The sequence below is a fragment of the Elephas maximus genome, chromosome 25, assembly GCF_024166365.1.
Source record: "Elephas maximus indicus isolate mEleMax1 chromosome 25, mEleMax1 primary haplotype, whole genome shotgun sequence".
NCBI classification, from domain to species: Eukaryota; Metazoa; Chordata; class Mammalia; order Proboscidea; family Elephantidae; genus Elephas; species Elephas maximus.
Window position 1 is genome coordinate 41,286,707 of NC_064843.1, and position 17,389 is coordinate 41,304,095.

Here is a 17,389-nt window from a genome sequence, read left to right on the forward strand (position 1 = left end):
GGCCGCGCCGCCCCGCCCCCGCTCCCCCGGCCCCCAGTCCCCTGGGCCCTCCCGCTCCCGCCAGCCCTCCTCCCTCCCGCGCTCCCTCCCTTCGGCTCCTGCTCCCCCGGGAGCGGCGGCGGCGGCGGCGGGATGGCCCGGGCCCGCGGCCAGGCCCCGGGGAGCGGCGGGCGGCGGCGGCCGCGGCGGGGCAGCGCGGGAACCGGGCCCCGGGGGGAGTCGGCCGGGCTGCTGCTGCTGCTGCTCCAGGTGCTGCCGCCCGGGGCTGCGGCAGGGCCGGGGCGCCGGGGCGCACGGGGCGCGGGCGGCGGCGGCTGGCCCGGCGCTCCCCCAGCCTTTCCCCGGGACGCGCGGCTGCTGCTGCTCCTGCCGCCGCTGCCGCCGCTGTCGCCACCGCCGCCGCCAAGCTCCTCTCCCGCAGCCTCCGCCTCCCGGATGGTAATCAGCGCCCCGCGCCGGCGCCGCGGGCGGGCGGGCGGGCGGGCGGGCGGGAGGTGGGGGGCCGGGGGGAGAGGGTGGGCGGCCCCGCTCCCCCGCCTTGCCGGAGGCAGCTCCCGGGGCGCTTGGGCCCCCCCTCCGACGACCGCGGCCCTGGGCAGCCGCCAGGGCGCGCCTCTGGGGCGCCTCCGCGCGGACCCGGTGCGGGCTTTGCTCCCGCCCTCCCGCCCGCTTGCAGCCCGCGCGCCCGCAGTCACTCAGGCCGCGGGGGAATCCCTCCACCTCCCCGCCCCGCGCCCCGGGAGGGGAGGGGACAGAGCGGCGCTTGCGGACCCGCTTTCTCCGAGGGAGCGCCCAGAGGCTAGCGCGCACTGAGCCGCCGGGACTCGGCGCTGCGCTGCGCTGCGCTGCGCTGCGCTCCTGGCGGCGCCCGGTGCCGTCGGGTCGGGCTGAGCTGCGCCCCCCGCAGCCTGCGCGGGACCGGCTCCCAGCGGCGGGGGCGCTCACCCACTGCGCGCCCTTATGTTCCCCGCGCAGGATGCTCTGCCCCGCGGCGGGCTCAACCTGAAGGAGGAGCCGCTGCTGCCCGCCGGCCTGGGCTCGGTGCGCTCCTGGATGCAGGGTGCGGGCATCCTGGACGCCAGCACCGCGGCGCAGAGGTAAGCGGGCGGACAGGACCCGGCGCGCGAGTTAGACGGCTCTTCACTGCCTTCGCTCGGATTGCTCAGCTGTAGGGCGGCGGATGGGGGGAGCCCTAACTCTGGACAGTCCGGACAAGCTCTCCCGCCTACCCTGTCCCGAGCGCTTGCGCTTCCTCCTGAGAATGCGGGGCGGGCCGGGGCGGGGCTTCCGCCTCCACTCGGGGCTGTCCCGGCTCTGACTTCTGACTGTTGCTCCCGGGGCGCTGCCGTGAACGCCACCTGCTCTGGCCGTCCACGGCTCAGGAGAGGGAGGTATCTCCGCTGCCCGCTACCCGTGGGCCTTGACCCACAGATACCAGCCGTGGAAGGAACTGCCACCCCTCCTTTCTGGGCAGTCCCTCTACCTTCCCTGGTCCAATTCCGCGGCTCCTCTCTCCTTTCCCACGCCCCTCAGAGTTGGAGGGTGGGGGTGCACGGAGCCAGAGAAGCCGTTGGGGGCTGAAGAGTGGGGAAGGAATGAGGTGGGCAGTTGGCTTTGCTGAAGTGATTGGGTTGGGAATGGGGCAGGGCCGCTCAGGTCCAGCGTCTCCTCAAGATGTGTTTCTGGTGGGTCCTGCTGAAGGCAGGGGGTCATTGGGAGCCGAGTAGTCACAACTGTTTCCTCTGACTCCTTTTCGGGAGTCGGGCCAGGTAGCCTCTGGAAGAATGGGCTCCACATCTGGAAGGAAACTTTAAAAGCTTGTTGACCCGTGCTCCCACAGTGCCCAGACTCTGGGCCTTTGTACCCCCAGCTGTGAACCTGAGTGGGGGGATGTCGAGACAGCCCATGGGGAGTTCATAGTGGTTAGGACTAGGGAGATGCTGACTCTGGAGGCTGCTGGGGCGGGGTGGGAACTAGGCTCTCCAGAAGTTCTGAGCAGCTGTTTGTCCAGCAGCCTGAACAGCTTCTGGTAAGGGGTTGCCAGGGCAGATCAGAGGGGAATGTGGGCCACACGTTCACATCCCCAGTCCTGCCCGGGGGAAACCACTTAGTCCAGCCACCACCTCACCTTCTACTGGTCACAGACACAGACTTTTTTTCCTGCACGCATGTCCTTTCATGGCTGAGTCTCAGGGAGTGCCCCAGGGGCTCGGTGTGGAGCTCATCTCTTCAGGACCACGAAGGGTCTGACAAATGAATGGATTTCCAGAAGTTTTTCAAATGATATAACTATATCCCAGGAAAACTGGAAAATGGAAAACAAAGTCTCATCTCTCTAGCATAACCACTGTAATTTTTACGCAAATAACGTGCACCTTCTACGTTTGTTTGCGAACTGCTCCTTCCCCTCTGGAGGTATTTGCATAAGCGCTATGCTAATTTTTTTACGGCAACATCTTTAAAAAAAAAAAGCATAGCAGCCCGTAAGAATACCTTGCTGGGAGAGGGAGCAGTAGGCAAACGAATGTAGAAGTAGGCATTACTTGTGTAAAAAAACAGGACTGTCAACATTTTAGTGTATTTCCTTCCCCTCTTTCTTTCCATTAACGTTTTCCTTGTGCTATGCGTCCAGTTCTGTTTTTCTACTGGTTTTTTATTTGAGACTGTCATTTTCTTAACATGGCCCCATCTTCACCCCCATCACTGGCTAGGTGGTAAGAGCTCCTGGTAAGAATAGGTTGGAAGGTCCATTGCTGCTTTTAGGATTTATTCCCATCCTGAGCCAGCAGGTTTGATGGGGGTGGGGGGCAGAGCAGGTGCAAAGGAGGCAGTGCCCTGATAGCCTGTGTGGGGTACAGGGAGTGTAGAGGTGAAGTTCACCCCAGAAGCTCAGGCTCCTGGCAGTACTGGGGTTGGGTTTCCATCTCTAGAGCGGGCTTCACTATTTTGAATACAGGAATTTCTTCAGGCCTGAGCTGCTCATCCCCAAATCCAGAGACTCCTCTGTGTCAGGACACAGATGGGGCCCTCCACATGTTTCGGTGACTCTAGGGCCCCCTTCTTCCACAGAAGAACGATCTAATCCTTTCTCATTCTTATTGCTGTTGCCTGTTGTCTCTCCCATTTGTATCTTAATCCCCAGTCGGTCCTCTGCTCAGGTCTTTGCACCCTAAAACAGCAACAACAAAAATCCCTTTCTTTGTCCCCACCTCCCTCTTCAATCCCTCCCTCTCATCTCTGGGAAACTTTCACAGGATCACCCTTCCACCACCATCACCAATGCTGCTCAGGATCTGACAGCTGTCTCGTTGTCAAGGCTTATGGATTTTCCCTCTGCATCTTACTCCCAATCTCAATGCCCACAGCCACTGCTTTTACCAATGAAACATCCTGGCCCTCCACTACCTTCCTCCTTGGCTTAAAGGATAACTGCCCTGGCTTACCACCGAAGCCTCTAGCCTATTGCCGGGCCTCAGCTTCTCACCCCTCCTCCAATCCATCTTCCATGCACCTGGGACCAGAGCAGGATTTCCAGAGAATTTTCCTAATCATGTCTCTTCCCTGATTGAAACCTTCAGTGACTCCTTACTTCCTCCCACATATTCAGCATTCAAGCCCATCACAGTCTGACCCCAACTTTCCTTCCCCGTCTCTGTGATACCTGGAATCCAACAATGTGAAGAACTAACTGTTGCAATAGTAAGTCCTATCTTCTCGAGAACCAGTCCCCCATGGCCAGCACCCACACACCCACTGAATAGTCTTACCAGCCTTCAGGACCCACCCCACCCCAGTCTTCTCTGTGTCTTCCCCTCTCCTATGCAGTGGAAAGGTTCTTAGTACTACCTGAGGATGCTTTCCACAGGCCAGAGTCTCCTGTCCTGGTTTCCTTGCCCTGCCAGCCTGGGCCTTCCTCTAGGGTAAGGGTGGTGGCTTATTCATCCTGGTGTTCCCAGCACCTAGGACAGGCTTGAGCAGTCAGTAGGGGGTCCGTGAATGTCTTCTGGAGAAAGCAGGAGTACCTTCTGGAAGACTCCTGAAATCCCTTTCTGTTGGGCTCTCCCACCACCTTGGTGCTCTCCAGGTTTTACCTGACCCCCAGGAACCAGGTATTGGAGCAGCTACTGTTGCCCAGTTTTAAAATGCCAAGGTCTTACAAAAGGTGGGTGGGGAGGAGAAGGCCCAGAGCCTGAGATCAGTGAGGGAGGCTCTGCCAGCAGGAAGGAAAGTTCTAGCAGAAGAGGGGCAGGGAGAGAAGGGGGCTGCATACTCTTAAAATCGAGGCAACAAGAAGCTGGTGTTGAAGGCCAGTAGGGTCTCCCTATAGGGAGCCAGGGACAAGGTGCCCTGCAAAAGGACCCCTGGCCATTGCTGTGACTGTCCTGCACTGAGCCACCGGACTTTATCTCTGTGACTCATACCCAGTCCCAGTCTACCTTCTCCAGGCTTCCCTGCAGACCCAAGCCTCCTGCTGGGGGGCTCAGCTCAGAAATAGTTCTTTTCTCCTTCCCATGTGCTTCTTAGCTTAGGGAGACCCCTGGTGGGCCCAGGCCAGCCCTTCCCCATGAAGAGACCCCTGGAAGACCCAGGCCAGTCCTCCTTCTGAGCCAGCCCCAGCACGGGAGCAGGGCCCCTGAGAGGGAAGCCAGCTGGGGCTGCTTTCCTGTAAGCAGCTGCAGGCTAGCCTGCCTGCTAGGAAATGCTTTTGTTTGCTTTAATAATTAATGGCTGCTCCTCAGCCTGGGCCTGGCAGGCAAGCCTGTGAGTGGGTGGCGGGAGGGTGGGCAGAAAGAAGTGGGGAGTCGGTCTTTAGGTGGGATGGAGGGCAATTGTGAGGGGAAGAGGAAGAGCGGGAGAGCAGGCTAGTGAGACCCTCTCCCTTGCCCCCTCACCTCCTCCAGGGACCTTGGTCACTGAGACTGTTTCCTGGGGCAGGTGAGCAGAGGCATTTCCTGGAGCAGTGGGAAGAGGGACTATGAAGCCTCCCCAAGCCCTGAAGCCTCCTCTCCGGCAGGACCCTCTGGATATGGGATCTGGACAGCTGCCCCAACACTAGGCCCTCCCTCCTCCTGCATTGCTGAGATGGGTGTGCCCCAGTTAGCTGCTGCTTTTGTCTTCCCTGGTCTGCAGCTCAGTCAGGCTCTGGTCATGTCAGGGGCTGGGCAGGGCTAGACCAATGGGTCTTGGCTGGGGGTAGGAATCATCAGGTCTAGCTTGATTATCAGCCATCCCAGGAGCCCAGGAGATGCCTGCAGAGTAGAGCAGGTGCCAGCAGGAAGCTTGGAGGAAGGGAGGATATAGAAGAAAGGAAGGGAAGGAGCACCAAGAAGGAGGGGACATAGAAGTTATACCAGGACGGGGGGAAAAGGAGAGCTGGATTAGCAGAGAGAGACTTTAGAGAAATCAGAGGCAAGGGGTGAGATGCAAGAGACATACACTCTTTGTTCCTTCCACCTTCTGGTGGGGGTGGGATGGGCTGGGAGGGGACATCAACATTGTCCATGACCTCAGGGCTTGCCCGCATCTCCCCAGCATCTCAGACTCTAGACTAATCAGGCCTAAGCTAAGAACCTTGGGCCGTCAAGGCTGTCAAGAGTTAGGATTTGAGGTAGGGAGGAAGGCGGGAGGCCTGGGGGTACCTCTGGGTGGACTCCAAGTTTCCAGCCTTGCCCATTGTCCTCTCTGGGAGTTGGGATGGTTGTTGGTTAAGTTGATCTTATTTATAGTAAGTGTATAGTCAAGGAAAAGCCCCTGAGTGGTGCAAATGGTTAAGCACTTGACTACTAACCAAAAGGTTGGCATTTCAAATCTACCCAGAGGTGCCTCAGAAGAAAGGCCTGGCAGTCTGTTTCTGAAAGGTCACAGCCTTGAAATCCCTGTGGAGCTCAGTTCTACTCTGACACATATGGGGTTGCCACGAGTCGGAGTCAACTCAACAGTAACTGGTCTGGTTTGGTTTGGTAGTCAAGGATGTCAAGAACACAAGCTGTCTTCTGAGGAGAGAGCAGAGGCTCCGAGGGGGGCTTGGTCTCTGCTAGACAGTATGGCAGAGTCCAGTGGCTGCCATGAGAAGGGCCTGGGGCATCCTGCTCGCCTTTCAAAGGAAGCTCTTCAGGAACAATAGCAGCTGGACAACTCTACTGCCCCAGTGTGTCCCCACAGGCACTCCATGTACTCTGGCGCACAGGCTACCAGAACGGCCCAGGCTCTGAAGGTCAGCTTGCCCTTGATGTTCATGTGAACCTGAACTCCAAAGCCGGCGCACAACCGTGCTTGCTACATGGCAGCTTTTCTCCAACCAAAAAGTATCTGTGCAAACTAAAGCTTACCTGGGTCACAAACAGTCTCCTTTAACGTTTGGTCTATTTCAGAACAGACCATGGGAAGGGGCTAGTGAGGCGTGGTGGAGATATGAAAATGAACAGCCTCTTCTCTCAAATTTGTGTTCTTTAGTTCAGGAGCAAATGGCCCACCACCTCAGCACTCTCCCGACTTGACAGGGAAATGTGTAAACATTTTGTCAGAAACAATCTTTTTAAGAAAGCAAGGAAATGTGTAACTCATTTTGGAGTCTTACAAAAGTGGTTAAATGTAGCTGTTTTCATCACTCAGTGAAGTAACCTGCATTTATCTGAAAAAGGTGCTTCTGTGGGCTGCTTTGTTCACTAACGGTGCTAAGTGAACGAGGTATTTCTGAATTACGGGCTCCATGAATACATGTGCCAGGTGGGCAGAGCTGACTTTTATTTGTCATAAGCTGATACCTGCCCAGTTGCACTCAGGCCCTCCAGGCTGTACCTTTATTGGTTTCCATTGTAGGCCAGGCCTCTGGATAGATGGTACAGTTGGTACCCTACCCATATCCCTGAAAACCAGTAGCTGTCAAGACAATTCTGACTCCTGGGGACCCCATGTGTGTCAGAGTAGATCTGTGCTCCTTAGGGGTTTTTAATGGCTAATTTTTCAGAAGTAGATTGCCAGACATTTCTTCTGAGGTACCTCTGGGTGGACTAGAACCTTCAACTTTTTGTTTCGCAGCTCTTAACGGTTAGCACTACTCAGGGATCCTCAGGACCCTTGGTAGAGGGCCTGCTTCCACTGCCAGCATCTGTTTCCCTTTGCCTAAGGGCTTTCTCAGGTTGCCAGAGCTTGCTCTGCCCACTTGCAGGTAGGCCAGAGCCAAAACCAAAAACCAAACTCACTGCTGTTCTCATAGTGACCCCTATAGGACAGGATAGAACTGCTCCATAGGGTTTCCAGGGAGTGGCTGGTGGATTTGAACTGCTGACCTTTTGGTTAGCAGCCGTGTTCTTAACCACTGCACCACCAGGTCAGGCCAGGAGTATCTGAGAATTAACAGGTACTTGGTGGATAACAGGTAGTTGGTGGGTAAATACCCCAGCTTCTTCACCCTTCCCTGGAGTGGGATGACTCTGAGGCACATGTTCTGTACTGTTGTCTGAGTTCCCCAGTGGGATCAAACCCCAGTTGCCCACAGTGGTAACTTGTTGATAAATACAAAAAAACAAACCAGTTGCTATCGAGTCTGTTCTGACTCATGGTGACCTCTTGTGTTTTGGAGTAGAACCACCCTCCATAAGCAACCTTTCAGAAGCAGATCACTAGGCCCTTCCTCTTTATTTGCCTCCCTGTCGCCCTCACTTCCCCCAAGCCCCTACCAATGTTTCTTAAAACTACTTGCATTTGAATCCTTGTCTCAGGTTATGCTTCTGGGCAAACCAAATAAAACACTTGCCTCTCCTGACTTCAGAGACTCTTCTTCCTGCGCCCTTCAGCTTTCTTTTGGATAAAAGATATGTTATCAGTGGACATCCTCCAAGTTTTTTCCCACAGCCCCGTGGCTGTCTTGGAGAGGCCCATTTTGGACACCACTGGATCAGAGTCATTGGACTTTATCCATCTCTTTGCCTCCAAAACCAGCTGGAGAGCAGACAGTGGCCCCCGCCTCCCACCTGTAGCCCACACATCTCTGCACCCAGGACGTACCCAGGGGCTTCAACTGCTTGGCAGCCCCTGTGCCTATCTCCTCAGTTGTTTGAGCACATCTCTGTTATGCTTTCTTCCTGTTCTTTAATCTTGGTTTGTTTTCTCATGACAACAGCGTCAGCTATTCTCAAGGTGGAGAAGAGCAAAACTGTCCCCTCCCTCCCCTCCTTTTGGGGTTTGCAGTTCCATTCAGCAGCTATTGATTGGTCACCTGCTGCACGTTGGGAGTGGAGGTGCCTTGTGGGGACACCAGAAGAAGGAAGGGATAGTTCAGACCTCTCTCTCCCTCTCATTTCTTACTCCTCCTATCCCTCCCAGCCAGCTGCTCCTATGTCATTTTCTGTCTCTTGTTCTTGGGAAATACTAGGATGTCATTAAAGCAAAACCTTTTCTCATTTTACCTTGATTTGCCCCCAAATCCCTCAGTGGGCAGGGGTATGAACAGCATAAGCTGGAGACATCCACAGACAATGACTACCCCTGTATGTGCCCAGCATGGGTCCCACCCATCCTGCAGCCCTGGCCGTGTCAGCAGGGGCTGGGCCATGTTAATATTGTTCTGTTGTTTTGCTAGTGATTCTGCCTCTGAGGTGAAAAACTAGCCATTGCTTTGCATGGATGGGCTTAGGGAGATTCTGACCACCCCCAGCCAGGGTTCCCTTTCATTGTAAACCAGGTAGGACCTGGTGAGCCATGGTAGGGAAGGGCAGGGTGATGCTCCAGGGTCTGCAGGCAGAGCAGGTAAAGGCTCAGGGGCGTAGAACTGAGCCAGACCTGGCTCTGGGGTAGGGCACAGGCATAAGAGACAGGGGAGCCCCTCTGTGCCCCCTCAGCTGGCAGCACCTGAGACTGGTCCACAGACCCCAGGGGTACCTACTCTCTTCTCCCTCCTCTGGTCCTGTGCCCTCCTTCCCCAGGAATCCCCTCCTGTGAACAGAGTTGAAGGGAGGGTGAAGGGAGCTTGGCTTAGGGCTTAGGCCAAACTCGTCAAGTCTGGTCCTGAGTCCCCAGGAGCCTGGCAGGAACTGGCAGGCAGCCAGGTTCAGGGATAGACTGATGTTTGCCAAGGGGGGCTGCTGGGTGGGAGAAGAAGCATTGCCTACGGCTCAGGTCAACCCCATAGATTTACTCACGGGGTACTCATTTTTTGAGGCACTCTCATGGTGCAGTGGTTAAAGTGATTGACTGCTAACCAAAAGGTCAGCAGTTCGAAACCACCAACGGCTCCACGGGAGAAAGATGTGACAGTCTGCTTCCTTAGAGATTTACAGCTTTGGAAACTGTATGAGTCGGAATAGAGTCGATGGCAGGTGAATTTGGAATTTGGCCTGGCCAGAGTGTGGGGTGTCTGTGTGTAGAAGGAGCACGTTGAGTGGTCTAGAGGGTTCCATTTTCTCAGCATCCAAATGGCTAGGCCTTGGTGATCAGCCCCTCCTCTGCCAAGGCGTTCTTCCTCCCTCCCTGGTGTCTGAAAGCCGTCCAGGCAGGCACTTTCCTGAGCTAGATGACAGGACAAAGGACAACAATGATCTAGGATTGTTCCACAAGCCCACCCTCTCTGGTCTTCCCTCCCCCTGGGTGGTCCTGAAACCTGTCCCTGGTGGAGTTCAAGTTAAGCCTGTCCTGGGAGCAGGAGGGAGGAGCACAGGGCTGATGCCTCGTTAGCATATTCATCAACAGTAATCAGGGGCCTGCTGTGAATGAAAGCCCTCTTCGGGCTTCCCTGGCACTCAGCAAACGGGAAGTGGGGGTAGAGCTGGTCAAGGCTAGACTGAAAGACCTGCAGCCTAAGGGGGAGAAGGAAGCAGGATGAGGGAGAGGATGCACGTAGGGTGAAGTCCCTGGAGAAAGAAGTGTCTCTGGGTGTGTAAATGGTTAATGCACTCTGCTGCTAACCAAAAGGTTGGGGGTTTGAGGCCACCCAGAGGCACCTCAGAAGAAAGACCTGGTGGTTTATTTCCGAAAAATCAGCCATGGAAAACCCTGTGGCACCCAATTCTACTCTGACACACATGGGGTCACCATGAGTCGAAGATGACTTCACACAACTGGTTAATGGGGAAGAGAAAGGGTGGATGGGCCTCCCCGCCCCCTCATCTTGATCAGCGACAAGCAAGACCCATCACTCTGCCTTGTAAATCAGCATTTCCCATGGACCAGTGGAGCTCCAAGGCCAGATTTTAGGGGGAGGAACAGCTTTCACATTATGACTTCTGTATTTACTGTAATCTCTGTGAGTAAAAGCATAATAAGCACCTCGAGCCCATTACATCCCAGATATTAGGGCTCAGCATGATGCCAAGTAAAAGAGTGAGTTGACCTAAAGTGATATAAGAAAAACATTAAATAGTGATGAATATGGCAGAAGTTGTCACAGGGGCATGTCCACGATGGGAATCTGGGAAAGCTGGTTCCGTTGTCCTCATCCCCTCCCCAGTATCCCTGCAGCCACCTCTCATTTGCCTACCCTACTACTTTTTACTACACCCTGTCCACCTGCAGAATCTCATAAGCCCAGCCTGACATTGTGCACTGCCCAGCTTCAAAAGTTTCCCTTGGCCTTTCATCATATTCCCCAAACCATGTTCCCAGCAAAAGTGCTCTGTGGTCAAGAAGCATGGTGTAATAGTTATCTATTGCTCTATTAAAAAAAAAAAAAATTACCCCATAATCTATCAGCTTAAAACAATAGATATCAGTTCATCCGAGTCAGAAATCAGGGAGCAGTTTATCCGGGTGGTCTGCTTCAGGATCTCTCATGAGGCTGTAGTCAAGATGATAGCTGGGGTTGCAGTCATCTGAAAGCTTGACTGAGGCTTGTGGATCTGCTTCTAAGATGACTCACTAACATGACTGGCAAGTTGGTGCTGGCTGTTGGCAGGAGGCCTCAGTTCTTTTCTATGTGAATCTCTCCATAGGACTGCTTGAGATCCTCACCACATGGCAGCTAGCTTCCTCCAGAACAAGTGATTCATGAGAGAGAACAAGGCAGAAGCCACCATGTCTGTTATGATCTAACATCAGAAGTCATATGCTATCACTTCTGCTAAATTCTACTAACCACACAGACCAATCCCGATACAATATGGGAGGGAACTATACAAGGGCATGAATACTAGAAGGGATCATTAGAAGCCATCCTGGAGGCTGGCTACCCAACATGGGGAGCACTGGCCTGAGCCAAGTCCAACAGGGCCGAATCCTGGAGAGTGTCCCAGGGCCTTATATACACCTATGTGTGCTATGAATCTACATTTCCCAATAATTATGGTCACAACACCCTTTTGTAGAGGAGGATTTGGAGCCACGAGAGATCTAAGAAACACACTTTGGAAGACCTTGGCTCAGAGAGGAAAGTCCAAAGAAAGTCCAAACTCCTTGGCCTGGCTTTTGTGGCCCTGCATGGTCTGACATGAACTTACCAATACAAACTCTGTTCTCCTCATTTCACTTTTTGAAATCTATGGTCCAGTGACACCAACTCCTCACACTTAGAGCCATTTCTTATGCTGTTTGTTCTACCCTTTCACGTCCTCCACCTGCTGAGCTCCTATTCATTCCTCCAGATCCAAGGAGAAGACCGCCATTGCCATGAAGCCTTCCCCTCATCGCTCACAGAAAAAATTAATTTTCCCTCCTTTGCTTCTATAGTTTTTTATATAGCAATATCTTTTGGGGAGCACCTACCACTTAGTCTTATGTTACAGCTCTTTATCTGTCTTACCTCCCCTTCCAGGCATCTACCTCCAGCCCCCCTGATTGCTTAGTAAGTCATTGGAGTTCAGGAAATATTTGTGGAATAGGGCCTTGCTTCTTCTCTTCCTTCTGTCTTCACTCTGGCCTTGCTTCTGGGAATGGCTTCTCATGAGCCAGGAGAAAGCCCTGGGCAAAGCAGACTAGAAGGTCCTCCTGCCCAAGGGAGACAATGGTTGTCTTCCCCCAAGTCTTTTGGAGGGTCCCCTATACCTGTGAATGGCGCAGTGGTTAAGTGCAACAGCTGTTAGCTGAAAGGTTGGCAGTTCAAATCCACCAGGCGCTCTTTGGAAACTCTATGGGGAGGTTCTACTCTGTCCTATAGGGTCGCTATGAGTTGGAATCGACTCGACAGCAATGGGTTTGGTTTTGGTTTGATTCTTTACCTAGGGAGGGTCTTCCCTACATCCAGTCATAGCCCCAGGTACAGGTTATATAGACTAGTGGCCCTGAGCCAACTTAACGTCTCTGAGAGCTTGGTGGACATCATCATTGCCTAGGCCACACCACAGGCTTGTGGAAATCTCAGCCTTGGCTGGGGCACAGTGGGATATTTGTTCCAGTAACCTTTAGCTACTCCTTGGTGCCCTAAAAGTATGCGATGGGCAGTCACAGAAGCCTCTGGTCAGCAAGAAATGAGAACATGAACTGATGGATTGCTTCATCCATTTGGTTTTGGAGATCAGCCTTTCCAAATATGAGACCCAGGAGAAAGGCTTGGGAAAGGGCCTGGCAAGGATGCCTCCCTTGCCGCTACCTATTGTGGCTCTGTTCCCAAGGGAGCGGGTGGGAGTGACCTTGGTCCTGGGAGGTCTCTGGCTGGAATTGAGATGGCGCTGGCCAGGGTGAAAAGGGCCTGTCTAGTTTGATTTCTTGCCCAAACTCTTCACATGTCAGGGCTAAGTCTGGGCCAGCCCCCTACCTGGCCAGAGGCTTGGGGATCTTCCTCAACAGAGAGGGTGGTTTTCCAGCTCCTTTCCTCCTCACAGTGGCGTGGGCCTGGCACGAGCACATTTTGAGAAGCAGCCCCCCTCCAACCTCAGGAAATCCAACTTCTTCCACTTTGTGCTGGCCATGTATGACCGGCAGGGGCAGCCCGTGGAGGTGGAGCGCACAGCCTTCATTGACTTCGTGGAGAAGGACCGAGTGAGAGGCTCGTGGGCTTGCTGGGACGGAGCACAGGGTGGGATGGGAGGGCTTGAGGGACCCCCTTCCACTAGGCCAGGTGAATGGATAGACGCATGGATGGGTGGAGAAGGGTGGGTGAATGGAGGGAAGAAGGGCGGGCTAGGGAGGAGGGTGTGGGGTGGCGGAGGATGGAGGGTCACAGGGAGCACCTGAGCATCCTCTGTATCTTGTCCCTACAGGAGCATGGAGCCGAGAAGACAAACAATGGGATCCATTACCGCCTCCGGCTGGTGTACAACAACGGTGAGTGGAGCCCACTGCCCCTCCCACTGACCCAGAGGAAACCTGGCTACCTGGTGTGACACATAATGTCCCCGTGGTCAGGGGTGAGGAGGCCCCCTGGGGTGCCAGGTGGGTACGGTGGGGAGTGTGGTCCAGCCCTCAGAGGCCACAGATCTTCCCACACAACAAGCCCTCTCCACCTTCCCCCGCTAGGTCTTCGGACAGAACAAGACCTCTATGTGCGCCTCATCGATTCCATGTCCAAACAGGTGAGCCACCTTGGGGGATGCTCAGGCCCATCCTGCCCTCTGCTTGGACTCCAGGCTCCAGGGTCGGGGCGTGGGAGCACCCCTGATCCGAGTGTGCATTCTTGTCCCTGCCTTCATCTCCCCTGTGCCCTCCATCCCCACCAATCTAGCTCCCACCCATTCCTGCCCCAGCCCACAGCAGGAGGATATGTGGCTCTTGCCCTTTAGATTAGAAACACACAGCATTTGAGCAAAGACCCTGTGTTAGCTTGTGTTCCCTAAAAGCCAGCCAGAGATGGAGATTCAGGTGCACATGGTTTATTGGGGTGGGCTGGAGTGCTCTCAGGAAAAGAAGAGTCGGGGAAGCGGGACAGGGCAGGGGAAGGGGCTGAGCAAGGGTGTGATCTCAGTTGGAGTCTAGCCTCTGTGAGAATTCTGGAGAAGGAGTTGTATTACAGTCATCCCCCTTGGGGAAAGGAATCCAGTCTTTGGCTGGGGACCACTCCTAAGGGGAGGGTATACCTCCAAGACATTTCAGACAGGGCAGCCCCCATCTGCTGAGAGCAGTTCTCAAGAGAAAGCTTTTAGCAGCCCATGCTAAGTGCAGCTGAGAGGTGGGTGCCCTGGTCCCGTACGGGAATCTGAGTGGGGCCCCAAAAGCTTCTACTACAGACCCTCATCACCTTGATGATGAGGAAAATCCAAAGAAGGAGGCCCGGGGGGCCAGCTCTCAAAAGGAGGAGAAATCACAGTGGTCTGGGATGGTCTTAGGGACAGTCAGAGCTTCTTGCTTGCTTCCTCTCTTCCTTCCTTCCTTCTCAAGCATTTATGGAGCACTACAGTGTGCCAAGCACAGCCTAAGGAGTTCTGGGAAATTGAAACCTGAGTAAGACCTAATGGATTCTGCCCAGGCAGGGCCCCAAATCTCAGGGCTTTTCAGGGAAGTTGCACATGCTGGTAAGGAGGGGGGTTGGGTCTCCAATGGGCCAGATTAGCCGTCCTGGAATGAGAGGCAGGGTCTCCTGGCAGCCTCTCCCCAACCCCAGCACAAGGGAAGAAATGGTTTGTTTTCAGAAAAGCTGCGGTCTCTGTGGGGAGGGCAAGTCCAGGGAGAAAATTCTTGCTATTAATTGCCCTCGAGTCAGCCCTTACTCATGGCAACCCCATGTGTGCAGGGTAGTACTGTGCTCCATAGGGTTTTCAAAGCTGTGACCTTTCAGAAGCATCGCCAGGCCTGTCTTCCAATGCATCTTTGGCTGGTTTCGAACCACCAGCCTTTTGGCTAGTATTCGAGCACTTAATCATTTGTGCCATGCAGAGACACAAATAGGAGAAGGCTGGGAGGCCCAGGGGATTATAAACTGGGAAGTTCAATTCGCAGTTTAGGAAGCTAACTCCTTTCTTCAGAGCAGAGAGTGGAGGCTGGACAGCCCATAAAGAGGCTGATCCACAGTCCAAAAGGGAGGTGCTGGCCTGGGCTGAGGTGATGGGAAGGAAGAAAGAAGTAGTGGGAGCTCTAGGGACTGATTACCTGCCAGGGACAGCCGAAAGGGACCACACTTGTGAGCAGGAGGCAGAGGTCCACTGGGACATGGAAATAGCCTGCACACACAGGAGGACGCTCGGGTGAGGGGAGGAGCATGATGCAGGGTGGGAATAGGAGGGTGTTCACCCCACCAACAACTCTGACCTTGGTCATTGTGATCTGGGAACCTCTTTGTGCCCACGCAGAGCTGCCCCTGGAAAGAGCTACCTGCAGACAAACAGAATCTGCAGACCATGTGCCACTCTTGCCCGCAGTGGCAGTGGTCCTGGTTTAAGGGGAGAGCTCCAAGCTCCTGCTTTGCTCTCTTGGGCCACCACAGCAAGCTGAAAGGCATGATCGTCCCCTGGGGCAGGGCTTCCCCTAGGCTCATCCACTCCAGCCCATGCACTTCCCCCTTCCCAGGCTATCATCTATGAGGGGCAGGACAAGAACCCAGAGATGTGCCGAGTCCTGCTCACCCACGAGATCATGTGCAGGTGAGATGGGCTGGGTCACGGGTTTAGAAGGAGGGAGGGATCACCTCATCACTTTGCCAAGATGTTGCCAAGGACTCCCACAGGCCCTGCCCCCTGTGCCTCTGCTCCTTGCTGCTCCCTGGGGGAGACTGGGCACAGGAGAGAAGTAAGCCCCTGGGCATAGCGCTGGCAGAGGCCAGGGTCCTTGAGGCCCCATTAGCCTGGCCTGTTTATGTGGCTTCTCCAAGTGTTGTTGTAAGAGAGACCTCCTGCTGATACTGTTAAACTTCACTAATAAAGCTCAGGGGAGGGGCTCACTAGGGAGGTGGAGGCAGGGCTTGAGCCAAGTGACACCCGAGGGCCACTGCCTACAGGGATTAGCTCAGAAGCAGGAGGAAGGAAGCTGCTGCTTCCCATGTGAACCTCAGTGCACAGAGAAGGTGGGCAGCTCCGGGGGGACGCAGCTCTTGGCTCCCTCATCCCCATCACCCCAGCGTTTTGCAGGGCCTCCCCGGCACACAGGAGCCTCAGAGGCAGCTCCTTATGCGTAGAAAAGAGAAGAGTGTTCTTGAATGTGTGGTTGGGACTGTGTCTACCCTTCGAGAGGGTAGTGGCAGGGAGAGGGCATAGGGGCTTCTGGGGTGTTGGTCACATGGTATTTCTCGATCTGGTTACCAGTTACATGGGTGAAATTCCTTTGTGATAAGTCATCAAGCCGCCTGCTCTCTTTTCTGTGTAGATCATGCTTCAGCGAAAGTGTATAGAGAGAGGCCCTGCAAGTGGCCTACGGTCTGCCCTCCTGGATCGTCCAGGAGAAACATGCTTTTGGGACAAGTGTTTCCTGGACAACCTTATCTCCAGGGCTGGGCTCTTGAAGTCCCTGTGAGGGACCCTCACTGTCCTTGTCCCCCTGGCCCCAGGATTCTGGACCTTGAGATAGGACATCAGCATCCTTACCCCTGGCTGCCCTGGTGAAAGGCTAACCCCCTTTTCACATACACACACACACAGAATAATCTCTTCTTCATTGCCTTCCTTCTTTCCCTCCTTCCTCATCCTACCTTTAGTCGGTGCTGTGACCGGAAGAGCTGTGGCAACCGGAATGAGACACCCTCAGACCCCGTCATTATTGACAGGTACAACTGGGGGAGTGAGCCAGGCTGGGAGCTGCAGGGCCCAGGTCAGCTGGGTTCAGCTACAGAGCACAGTGGCTCCAGGGAGGAGCTGAGCTGCCCACCATCCACCAGGGCCCCATGTTGGTGGGCCCTGAATGGAGGGAAACTGTCAGGGACCAGGGAGCAAACAGCCATGGCCCCCTGAGGGAGGCCCCTGGTGGCAAACTTTCTGGCCTGGGTTTAGAAGCTGCATTCCCTGATGGGGGAGCTCTGAGAAGGCAAGGGATTGGAGAAGGTCATTTGAGGGGCGGGAGTACGGAGAGAGGCTGGGGAGGCAGGGAAAGCTGGGTTCTAGTTTTGGTACCATCACCGGACACTGTTAGACGTGACTTTTCTGAATGCCCACTTCCTTCATTTGAAAAGGGGAGAAATAGTTGACAGGTTTCAATCATAGGACTCTCAAGATGATGCATGTGAAAATGCATTGTCCCACCAGAATTTTTTAAAGTTATTTCTTTTTGAATAGGAAGTTCATATACAAAGTACAAAATTGCAAAGGTACAAAAGAGTAAGTGAAAAGGAAGCCAGCCTCCCACTCCTATGTGTAGCATACTGTACACACTCTTTCAAAAAACAACAACAACAAACCAAACCCAATGCTGTGGAGTCCATTCCTGCTCACAGAGACCCCGTGTGTTACAGAGTAGAACTGCTCCAAAGGGTTTTCTTGGCTGTCATCTTAACAGAAACAGACTGCCAGACCTTTATTCCTCAGCACTGCTGGGTGGGTTCCAACCACCAAGCTTTAGGTTAGTAGTTAAGCACAAACCACGTGTGCCAACTAAGGACCTTCTA

The 17,389-nt window shown here is 54.4% G+C and overlaps 1 protein-coding gene across 6 annotated transcripts in view; it reads left to right on the forward strand.

The window, feature by feature from the left end:
- Window positions 1-170: 170 nt before the first annotated feature.
- The window catches only part of EBF4 (EBF family member 4), a 67,892-nt gene continuing 50,673 nt past the window's right edge, over window positions 171-17,389 (forward strand). For 5 of the 6 annotated variants that reach the window (XR_007515427.1, XR_007515428.1, XM_049869523.1 and 2 more), the window contains exons 1-6: window positions 961-1,097; window positions 12,750-12,906; window positions 13,128-13,191; window positions 13,384-13,439; window positions 15,367-15,440; window positions 16,487-16,555. Coding sequence is in view for 4 of the 6 variants with exons in the window: in XM_049869523.1 (XP_049725480.1) it covers window positions 961-1,097; window positions 12,750-12,906; window positions 13,128-13,191; window positions 13,384-13,439; window positions 15,367-15,440; window positions 16,487-16,555 (557 nt within the window). In the remaining 2 variants the exon portion in view is untranslated. Of the gene's footprint in view, window positions 439-960; window positions 1,098-12,749; window positions 12,907-13,127; window positions 13,192-13,383; window positions 13,440-15,366; window positions 15,441-16,486; window positions 16,556-17,389 lie in introns of those variants that run through there. The other variant, XM_049869524.1, reaches the window with a different exon arrangement.